The following is an 11,929-nucleotide window of genomic DNA, read 5'->3' on the forward strand; positions in this document are numbered from 1 at the left end:
GGAGGGGCTGGGCCTGCGCTCTCTCCTCCTTCTTCCCCGCCTCCTACTGCCGGCAAGACCTGTCTGCCGTTGCCGCTGGGACCCCGTGTTCTCGCCCACCCCGAGCACGGTGAGGCCCTACGGGAGCTCAGGGTGCGCTCTCCGTCCGATCTGCGGCGCCCGGGCTCGCTGCTCTCTGGCCGGATCTAGGTCCGGACCCGATGGCCGGGATGGGGCGAGGGCAGCCGGCGGCGTGGGGTGTGTGGATGAATGAGGCGCTGTAGGACTAGGCCGCGCGACCCGAGAATGGCCGGTGCCTCACCCCGGCACGCCTGGGGAAAGCCTTGTCTGGAGGCCGACGACCAGCGGCCGAGTCCAGCGAGGGAAGATGTTGGGTGGGGACCTGCTTGGGCTGGGCGACCGGCCACCGTCGATAGGCCAGGGGACTGGATTCATGCAGCTGTTCTCTGGAGGCCTGGGTTTGGCCGGGAACAGGTGTCAAGACCCTGAGAAGGGAGATCCCTGGCCTTCACGGTCAGGGATCAGAGGTTGGAATATCACTTCTGGAGCAGAGCCCCAGGTTAGCCCTAGGACGTGGAACTCACAGCCTGAAAACCCGGACAGTTTTAGTTCTCTGCTTTTAAGACACGAGGCGAGCAGTCCTTGGGAGTTCTGTTTGCAGTAGTAAAGAGGGCGTAATGCTGCACGGCGGAACTTGGAGCCTAAACTAGCAAGGGACAGAGACAGTTGCGACACAAAATACGTGTAGCTTTTAGAAAGTTGCTTATAAAGATTGCTGAGCCCTACCTGCAGTGCCAATGGAGGAAAGGACTTGATTGGCAGGAACCAAGGCCTGGTATGTCCATTCATGTGAAAAATGGGAGTGCTGGGGGATGGAGAAAAACAGATTCCAGATGACAGGAATGGTTTGGTGAGAGGTGACTTGGTTGCTGGTGGGTTCTAGAATGGGTTTTCTTTGATTCTGTATACTTCTGACCGCTTTCACTCACATGTGAGGTTAACAAATAATGTTTTGTGAGTGATTAGATGGAAGATTGGTTGCTAAATTTCAGACTTATCTTTGGATCCTGGTGCCACATATTTTTAGATCATTTTTTTCAGGACTCCTCAGGAGTGACTGCTTTGACAACCATCAGAATCAGATCTGCTTACAGGACTTTTTTCATTTTTGTTAAAAATAAAGTTGATTGGGCTAGCGTGTAGCCTAGTGGTTAAGGGAGTTTGATCTTACAAGGTTAACCGTGGGTTGAACCCAACACCCCCCCCTCCACTGGCCTTAAAAAAACACTGGCAATGAGTGTCCCAAATCCTAACAGAATGGAGAAAGGAGTGCAAACTAGGCATGTGAGCCTTTTCTCTCTCTGTCTCTCTGTCTGGTGGGTGCACTCACCCTCTGTCAATTTAAAAAATAAAGTGGATATATCTCTGTTAGTTTTGGATTGATATATACAATATGTTTAACTCAAATCTATTATTCAGTAATATGTATTATGTGGTAACATTTGTTTTGGTGCACAGGCATAGTAAAAAGTTTTGCTTATATGCTTGTTTTGAAATTTCAGATGCCACCCAAAAAGGGAGGTGATGGAATTAAACCACCCCCAATCATTGGAAGATTTGGAACCTCACTGAAAATTGGTATTGTGGGATTGCCAAATGTTGGGTAGGTGAACATTGTTGCTTTCCTTTTTTCATTTTGTGAATAATTTGGGTCCTGTAAGAAATGGGACTTCTGGAGGTAATTGAAACTTAAGTTGAGGGACTGGCAGGTGGTATAGTGTTTAACAGTGCTGGACTCCTATATGGCTGACCATGGTTTGAGTCCCGGACCTGGTGGATTGCATTCTTACTTTCCCTCTCTCTCTGTCTGTCTCACTCTGGTCAAATTAAAAAATAATAGTAACAAAGTTAAATAAAATAAAAAACACAAAAAACTTAAGTTGAAGAGACTAGCAGGAACATATATGTTGTAAAACTAGGCTTTAGTTTTGGTTTTGGTTTTCTGCATAGATGCTGTATTGAAACCTGAATTACTGGGACCGGCAGGTGGTGTGGTGGTTATGGATGGACTCCCACAAGACTGACCACAGTTTAAGTCCCAGATCTGGTGGCTTGCTCTCTCTCTCTCTCTCTCTCCCTCTCTGGCTAAATTAAAAAAATAATAATAATAAAGTTAAATAATTAAAAAACCTGAATTACTTACATTATTTGTTTTGCTAAAGTCAGGAAGAAGCCATGAGAGTTAAAATAGCAAAGTAAACCAACCAGCAATATTTGCTTGAAATTCAAGCACATATTTCTACATTTAATTGGAACTGAAGTACTTTAAAATTGATTTCAGTGTGGGCTGGCTATGTGTGGTGGGAGCTAGGTCGGCTATGACAGGGATGCAGTAGAATACCTTAGTTGTTTTATAATCCCCATTATAAGATTGATCAGAGATTCAGGATATCAGAGATTAGGTGGGTGAATTTTTATGGGAGAAGGGGATGACAATTTTTAATTTAATAAGGAAACCTGCTAGGTAAAAGAGTTTCTTTTATAAAGTGTGTAAATTTGTAAGTTGTGAGAGAAAAATTAGTTTTGTAATTCTTTTTTAGTTTGTAATGTTTTAAAAATTAAAGTGAATCATTTATAAGATAGTGGTAGGACATATATGTGGGTTTTATCTTACAAAATCTGTACATATATAACTTACATGTTCAAAGTCTGCTTTTTAAAAATTATTTATCCTTCTGATAAAGTATTTTTTTTTTTCTTTTTTGGAGTAGTTTTTGCTATAGGGTGCGTACACTTGCCAGAAAGACAGAGAGAGACAGAGAGAGAATGAAAGCAAGAATCCCCCTACTCCCATTCTGGGGACTGGCCATGCCGCAATCCCTTTTCCTCCATTCTCCTCTTGGGATCTTGGGCATGCATGCACATGCGCCTGGCATGAGTTTAAGGCACCGGGTCCAGTACTCGAACCACGGTCGGCTACATGGGAGTTCAGCGACATAGCCATTATGCTAACTGATGGTCCCTGGTGAAGTATTTTTTACTAACATTAAAATATAAATTGTTGGGGCCGGCAGTTGGCATGGTGGTTAAGGGGCTTGCTCTCTCTCTCTCTCTCTCTCCCTCTCTGGCTAAATTAAAAAAATAATAATAATAAAGTTAAATAATTAAAAAACCTGAATTACTTACATTATTTGTTTTGCTAAAGTCAGGAAGAAGCCATGAGAGTTAAAATAGCAAAGTAAACCAACCAGCAATATTTGCTTGAAATTCAAGCACATATTTCTACATTTAATTGGAACTGAAGTACTTTAAAATTGATTTCAGTGTGGGCTGGCTATGTGTGGTGGGAGCTAGGTCGGCTATGACAGGGATGCAGTAGAATACCTTAGTTGTTTTATAATCCCCATTATAAGATTGATCAGAGATTCAGGATATCAGAGATTAGGTGGGTGAATTTTTATGGGAGAAGGGGATGACAATTTTTAATTTAATAAGGAAACCTGCTAGGTAAAAGAGTTTCTTTTATAAAGTGTGTAAATTTGTAAGTTGTGAGAGAAAAATTAGTTTTGTAATTCTTTTTTAGTTTGTAATGTTTTAAAAATTAAAGTGAATCATTTATAAGATAGTGGTAGGACATATATGTGGGTTTTATCTTACAAAATCTGTACATATATAACTTACATGTTCAAAGTCTGCTTTTTAAAAATTATTTATCCTTCTGATAAAGTATTTTTTTTTTTCTTTTTTGGAGTAGTTTTTGCTATAGGGTGCGTACACTTGCCAGAAAGACAGAGAGAGACAGAGAGAGAATGAAAGCAAGAATCCCCCTACTCCCATTCTGGGGACTGGCCATGCCGCAATCCCTTTTCCTCCATTCTCCTCTTGGGATCTTGGGCATGCATGCACATGCGCCTGGCATGAGTTTAAGGCACCGGGTCCAGTACTCGAACCACGGTCGGCTACATGGGAGTTCAGCGACATAGCCATTATGCTAACTGATGGTCCCTGGTGAAGTATTTTTTACTAACATTAAAATATAAATTGTTGGGGCCGGCAGTTGGCATGGTGGTTAAGGGTGCTGGATTCTCACATGGCTGGATTCTCACAAGTCCCAGACCTGGCAACTTGCTTTCTCACTTTCTCTCTCTCTCTTTGTCCCTCTCTGGTCAAATTAAAATAAATAAATAAAATAGAGTTATATAAAACAATTCTTAAAATAAATAAATATATGTGTGTGTGTATATATATATATATATATATACATACATACACACACACACACACACACACACACACACACACACATACGTCATGATTACATTGCTGGACTCCCATGTAGTCAACCACAGTTTGAGTCCTAGACCTGGCTGCTTAAAACTCCCACTGGGTGCATATGTGTGTTCAAAATCCCTAGAGAATAGAGAAGGGATTGCAGTGTGGCCATCCCTTCTGGGGAGTGATTTCTCACTTTCTGTGTCTGTCTCTGTCTCTCTGGTGAGCACTTGGGCCCTATAGCAAAAAAAAAAAACCAAAAAAAACCAAAAAAAAAAAACCAGAAACAAACAAACAAACAAAAAACCCAAAAAACTCTAAAACAAGCACACAAATAAGTAAATGAAAACAAACTGTCTTGAGAGTAATTAGGATGTACTAATGGGTAGCAGATCCAAGGTGGATTTATGATGGTTCTGAGGGTGTTTGGGGATGTGCTGGACGTTTAGATTAGTGGCAAGTAGGATAACCATGTTCTATGTGTTTCTTAGAGCTTCTGTTAGTCAGTGTTCCTCAGTGAGTGGAGCATGGTGTGACCAAGTTAGACAATTTTTAAATTCTTATAATGTAAAATGTGAACTGATCTGGCTGTCCTAATTTCAACCTTCCCTGAAGCTGGAGAGGTTTGCATTTTGAAGGGGTTTGTATTTTGAAGGTAAGACTAAATAGAGAGCATAAGTATAAGCAAATCAAATAACTAAAGTACCGTAGGATGTTATCCATAAACTTGAAAGCAAGTTGTGAGCATTACGTAAGTTGTGAGCATTATGTATGCAGTGAGTTTTATTTATTAATAAGGAAAAGATAGTTTTGGATATTGACATACTCTTTTATTTGCAGTCAATGGAACTTGACTTTTCCTCCTGTTTTTTCTTAAGAAAGAGAGCGAGTGAGCAAGTGCACACGGGAGAGAGGGAGAGAGATAAGTATTCCTGACAGGGTCTCACCATTCTGCGACCTCCCAGTCAGCCAGGGTTATAGGCATATGTCGTCATGCCTGGTTGAGCCAGAAACCAAACCTGGGCTCCCCGTGTGGTCCCAGCATTGCAGCACCCTTCCACCTGTGCCAGTGTGGCTGGGCCTTGCGACTTGACTTTAATGGGGCTACTTTAAAGTGGGCCATCCTAAGTGTTTCCTATATAATAGCCATAGAATATAATAAAATCAACGTATACAAAATACACCTAAAATATTTTATTGTTTAGTATAAATGTACTGTTCATGCTTCTAAATGAAATACTAGTTCACCATCTCCCCAGTGTTCCCCCGCCCCCCATATACTTTACATAAAGAAAAAGTTACTCATTTTCCGGGCAAACCCAGAGGACTTTATGTTAAGTGAAATTAGCTAGGCACAGAAGAGAAATACCACGTCATCCTTCATGTGTGGAAACTGGAAAAAACATGACCTCCTAGCAGTAGAGAGATGTAGAGTGACTACCAGAGGCTGGGAAACATGGGGAGGTCAAATAGAACCCGATGTTGGTTAACGGAAACAAAGTTACAGATAGGTAAAGGAACTGACATCTAGTGTTGTAAAATACACTGGAGAGACTGGGAGCAATAACTTACTGTACACAATGTTACAAATGATTGAGGTGATAGGTACACTAATTATCCTGATTTAATCCTTATACATTGTATTCATATACTGAAAAACCACAGTGTAACAATTGTTATGTTAATAAAATTTTAATTAAAAGAAAATGGCCAAGCCACCCCTGCACAGATCAAAGTTGCGCTCAGTGCAGTGCTGGAGTCTTTTCCCTAGTGCAGTAGCACTGAATATAGTCTGCCTTTACAAAGATCCACTCATTTTAAAGGTGCAGTTTAATGAGTTTTGGCTGTTGTATCTGGTTGTAAACGTTCCTTTTGGTAGAATGATTTTACTTTACTCAGCTGTATTAGGTAGGAATCTTTCTAAGTAACAGAACTTCTGGTTATTTTAAATAAGAAAGGAGTTTTATTGTAAGAATAGAGTTGAAGAGGCAGTAGAACAGCCAGGCCTCAGGAACCAGGGTGATGCTGACAGAGATGGATCTGTGTGGAGCTCGGCCCCATGAACTCCTGAACTTCTGGGTGGTTCCTACTCCTGCTGCCTCCTTGACTCAGATTCCTGGGTAACATAATCTGTTGTTTCCTTCTGGAAAGGTCCACAACAAATTGATAGGAGAGGAGGGCAGTTCTCTAAAGCATAGCCCGCTGATTAAAAAAAAAGAAAGAAAGAAAGAAAGAAAGAAAAAAGAACATTCACATTCAGGATAGAAGCCATTTAAAGGGTCTCTTGATTTTTAGAGAGCTGGGTGAATAAGAATGCTTGCTTTTGGGGGACGGGGGAAGGTTTTTGCTATAGGGCATGTGTGCTTACCAGAAAGACAGAGACAGATAGACAGAAAGTGAGAAATCGCCCCCCCTAGGGGGGATGGCCACGCTGCAATCCCTTCTCCTCCATTCTCCTCTCGGAATCTTTGCACACACGCCCAACGTGAGTTGAAGCCACTGGGTCCAGGATTCGAACCACGGTCAGCTACATGGGAGTCCAGTGACATTGACATTAAGCCAACTGCTGGTCCTGAATGCTTGCTTTTTGATAAGACTGATAACTAGGAAACTTAGTTGAAATTATTTATAGCTAATCTGATACTTATTTTTTAAAAAGAATAATTTCCTTTATTTTATTTATTATTATTGTTATTTTTATTTTGAACAGAGTGAGACACACACAGGGAGAGAGAAAGCGCATGAGAAAGCAAGCTGCCAGGTCTGGGACTTGAATCATAGTCAGCCATGTGGAAGTCCAGAGCCTTTAACCACCACGCCACCTGCTGTCCCCACTAATCTGATACTTATTGAACACTTATTAGACGCCAATTGCCATTTAGAGTATTTTATGTATATTATCTAATTTAATAACCTGTTTGAGATTCTCCCCAATTAGAATTTAAATTCCATGAAGGCAGAGATTGTGTCATCTTTCTTATTGGTAGGTTTTTTTTTGAGAGATTTTCACTATAGGGCGCGTGCGCTCGCCAGACAGACAGAGACAGAGAGACAGAAAGCGAGAAATCACCCCTCAGAGGGGATGGTCACGCCGCAATCCCTTCTCCTCCATTCTCCTCTCGGGATCTTGGGCACGCACGCACACGCGCCTGGTGTGAGTTTTAAGCCACCAGGTCTGGGACGCGAACCGGTCGACTATGTGGGAGTCCAGTGACATAGCCATTACGCTAACTGCTGGTTCCCCTTATTGGTAGGTTTCTAATGCCTATATTGGTATTAGAAACTTCGTAGGCATTCAGTAATTAACTATGGAATGTCATAATTATCTGTGAATGGCTTTTTTTTAAAGTTTGCTATATGGTGCATATGCTTGCCAGAGAGAGACAGGTGGGGTGGGGGGCAGGGAGTGAGAGATCACTCACTGGGGTATGGCTACATCACAGTCCCTTCTCATCTATTTTCCTCTCAGGATTTTGGGTATGCATGTACACGAGCCCTGTGTGTTTTTCAAGTGGCTGGGTCAGGAATTGAACCACACAGTCAGCCATGAGAGATCCAGCCACCTGGATCCCTGTGCCACTGGCTGGTTGGTCCTCAGTGTGGGTTTAATGATAAGGAACCATAGCTAATTTAAATAAAGTAGAAAGAATTCCTCACTAGGGGTATGGAGATTTGATTTATAATTCTGTCCTTGTTTTTCTTTATTTTATTTTATTTTCATTTCATTTTCTTCCATACATTCAGTCACATTATTATTTGTCTTACCTGCCCTGGTTTTTTTTATTTGAGTTGAGTGTTCCTTTATAAACAACTCTTCTTAGACTAGTGTATAGGTTTGAGGCTTAGAGACTTTTGGGAGAAATGCATTTTGATATTCCATACTTCTGTACTTTTGTCAGGGATAGCTCTTGTTACCATTGCATTGGATGGGATCAGATTCAATTCAGTCAGAAAACTCTGGGTGATTTCAGTTTAAACAGAAGTTTCTTTTTTTATGTAAAAGTATGCATTTTGATTGGTACATGAATGTGCCCTATAAAGTCCTCAGGAACCCAGCTCCTTTCATCTCTGCATTCAGCAGTCCCTAGGGTGTAGCCTCACCCTTAGGTGAAATCCAGGCAGCTGTTTATCTACTGGGGCAAAATACAAAGGAAGCCTCCAGCAGGCTCTTCCTGTAAAGTGCCATACCATACTAATGCAAATATCCCTTTGTCTAGAATTTTGCCCCAAGAATTTAAGTGTAAGGAAGGTTAGGAAATAGAGCCTTCATTTTGACATCTGTATGTTCAGTTAAAAAATTTATTACTTTTTTTTTTTTTTAAGAGATTTTTGCTATGTGGTTCATGTGCTCACCAGAGGGATAGAAAAATATCCCCCCCACCCCCCCATGGGATGGCCATGCTGCATTCTCTTCTCTTCTCCATTCTCTTCTTGGGATTTTGGGCACATACACACATGCCAGCATGTGTTTTAAGCTGCTGGGCCCGGGACTCGAACTGCTGTTGACTATGAAAGGCCGGCGATATAACCATTGGGCAATCTGCTGGTCCCAAACAATTCTATTACTCTTGATAGAAGGGAGAATGGATGTTGGGGACAACTAGTATCCTCTATCGAAACACTCAGGAGCTGTGCTGCTGATGCTTCTGGAAATGCATTTGGGTACTCTTAGAACTTGCCTCCTCCTGATTCTCCAAAAACTAATCATGGAGTCTGTAAAAGTGACTTCTTATTGCTGAGGGAAAGGTTGTAGGAAAATGCTTACCCCCAACCCCCCCCCCCACACACACACAAAATAATTATCATCAGTGTTTTAGTCGTTTGTGGTTTTACTACTCCAGAGATTTGTGGTTTAAGACACTATGTGTTATTTCTCCTGTAGGTTACTTGGGTGGGTCTTCTGCTGGGCCTTGGGATACCTCATGTGCCTATATTTAGGTGGGAACTAATCAGGACCAGAAGGTCCCAGTGCCCACTCCCTCATGTCTGGGGCCTTATCAGGATTGGCTGTACGTCTTGGTACTTTCGTTCTCTCTTGCTCTTTCATTTATTTATTTATTTTTGGCTTCTTTCTCTTTCCTTCCAAGTGGTCTCTAGATCAAGCTTCTTTACAACCTGGTGACTTGCTTCCAAGTGTAATGGTGTCACAGCACACTTCCACTGAAATCTCTGCTCAAAAGCAAGTCATGGCACCGGCCCAGAGACAAGGAGGGAGGGGACACAGATCTTGCCTCTTGGTAGGAGAAGTGGCAAGAAATCCAATGTAGTCAACCATTTTCCTAAAGCAGTTTATGTAACACCCACTTGTGCCCTGGAAAAGTCTCCCTGGCTACTTCTAGCCTTATTTTTATTTCAAAGGTTCCATTCTTGATTGCTTCAAGGAACTCACTGGAGCACGCAAATTGTCTAGGCTGCAAACTCTAGGAGACAGTATTGTCATCGTGTAGAGCTCACAAAGTTACGCTGAGAGTCAGATTCTCATATCTTCTCAATGGACAGGTTAGCAAGTTTAAAAATTTCTTAATGTAAACTTTTTTCTTTTAATTATTTGAATAATTCTTTCTTTATAGTTTACCAGAGGATATGTACATTTGGGGTGGAGGAGGAGATTGGGGAGGGAGAGAAATAGAGAAAGCACTCCCCACGAGGGATAGTCATGCCATAATCTCTTCTCTCCCATTACTTTCTCCTTTCTGGATTTTGAGTATACACATGCATGTGGAGTGTTTTTTATGCCTCTGATTTGAGACTCAAACTACTGTGATCCACCCACCTTGTTCACTACATCACCACCTGGCCCTTTCTCTTTTTTTTTTTTTTTCAAAAAATTAATTAATTTTTATTGCTACAGGATAGGTATCTTCTAGAGAGAAACAGAAATAGAGAGGAGGAAGCTTGCCCCATTGGGGCATGGTCACACTATAGTCTCTTCTCCATCCTTTCGGAATTTTGGGCATGCATGCATAGGTAACTGGCATGTTTTTCAAGCTGCAGGACTGGGATTTGGACTATGGTTGGCAGTGTGGGATCTGGGTCTTTTAACCATTAGGCTATGGGCCCAGCCCAGTTACTAAGGTTTCTTTTTCTTTTTCTTTTTCTTTTCTTTTTTTTTTTTTTTAGTTTTGCTAAAGGATATGTGTGTTTGTGAGAGACAGAGAGAGGAATGATGAGATATCACCCCCAGGGGGATGGCCATACTACAGTTCTTCTCCATTTTTTCTTTGGGATTTTGAGCATGCATGCATACATGCCTTGTGTGTTTTTCAAGCCACCAGTTCTGGATTCGAACTGCACAGTTGACCATATCGGATCTGGATTTGGGGCATGCATGCACATGTACCTGTTGTGTTTATCAAGCTGCTGGTATGAGACTTAAACATATAATTGCCAATTTATTCTTTGTGTATATTTTAAATTTTGATCATATTTTTCCAACATTTTTTATAAGAAATTTTATGTACAGAATTCACTGAGTTTTTATATGTAATAATGTTTATGTTTACAATTTATATATGTAACAATGTATATGTGTATATATATATATATATATCATGTATAAGAAACAATAATTATGTATAATCTGTCTCTGATAAATTTTATTTTCCTTGATAAATTCTTAGTATTTCCTGTTTATTAATAATTTTACATTTTTTGCCAAAATTGCTTGTATAAATTAGTTTGAAATTGCTGTGTAACTGAAAGTACAGAGTAGTACAAACTGTACATTTAAACCTTTTTGGATTATATAAGGCCTTTTAAAAATGTTTGAATTTGATATAAACTGTAGTGAAAGGTGGTAATAATCTGATTGTCAGAACTGGTACTTACTTTTCGTCCTTAACCTTTTTGCCCTATTTGACTGTTAGTTACTCCCCACCTCTTTTACTATTACTTCAATTTTTTATGCATGCTACACTTCCCATATTAGCACTCTGAAAATAGATCTTTCTTTCTTTTCTTTTTTTGGAGAGCATTTTGCTATGGGGCGCGTGCGCTCATCAGGAAGATAGATACAGAGAGACAGAAAGCGAGAAGTCACCCCTTAGACAGGATGGCCACACTACAATCCCTTCTCCTCCATTCTCCTCTTGGGATCTTGGGTGGGCACACACACACACGAGCCCGCGTACACACACGTGCCCAACTTGAGTTTAAGCCACCTGGTCCGGGACTTGAATCATGGTTGACTATATGGGAGTCCAGTAACATAGCCATTACGCCAATGATATTAGGTTTTTCTTGACTGCCTTTTCATTTCATTTACACTTCTCCCTGGACAGTGTCATTCCTCTCCTGATTTGAATCATCTATTGACTTAAATTTTTTCTTTTTCCTTTTGGAGAGGTTTTTGCTAGAGGGCGTGCGCGCTCTCCAGAAAGACAGAGAGAGAGAGACAGAGAGACAGAAAGGGAGAAACCATTCCCCATGGGGGATGGCCATGCCACAATCTCTTCTCCATTCTCCTCTGGGGATCTTGGACATGCGTGCGTATGCGCCCAGTGTGCAGGTGGGAGTTTAGTCCACGGGGGCCAGGCCTGGAGCAATGATCAACTACAAGGGAGTCCAGCCACTCAGTCATTACGCTAACTGCTGGTCCTGCTTATAAGTCTTTGGTTTACTTTTTTTTTTTTTTTTTTTGGGGGGGTTTTTTGCTTAT

The 11,929-nt window shown here is 41.2% G+C and overlaps 1 protein-coding gene across 2 annotated transcripts in view; it reads left to right on the plus strand.

The window, feature by feature from the left end:
• The first annotated feature begins 6 nt into the window (after nucleotides 1-6).
• Nucleotides 7-11,929, plus strand: part of OLA1 (Obg like ATPase 1) — a 199,199-nt gene continuing 187,276 nt past the window's right edge. For both annotated transcript variants that reach the window (XM_006151124.3, XM_027772909.1), the window contains exons 1-2: nucleotides 7-109; nucleotides 1,563-1,663. In XM_006151124.3, coding sequence (XP_006151186.1) covers nucleotides 1,563-1,663 — 101 coding nt within the window. In that variant the 5' untranslated portion in view covers nucleotides 7-109. The remainder of the gene's footprint in view (nucleotides 110-1,562; nucleotides 1,664-11,929) is intronic.

This window comes from Tupaia chinensis, unplaced genomic scaffold (assembly GCF_000334495.1).
Source record: "Tupaia chinensis unplaced genomic scaffold, TupChi_1.0 Scaffold000314_1, whole genome shotgun sequence".
Lineage (NCBI taxonomy): Eukaryota > Metazoa > Chordata > Mammalia > Scandentia > Tupaiidae > Tupaia > Tupaia belangeri.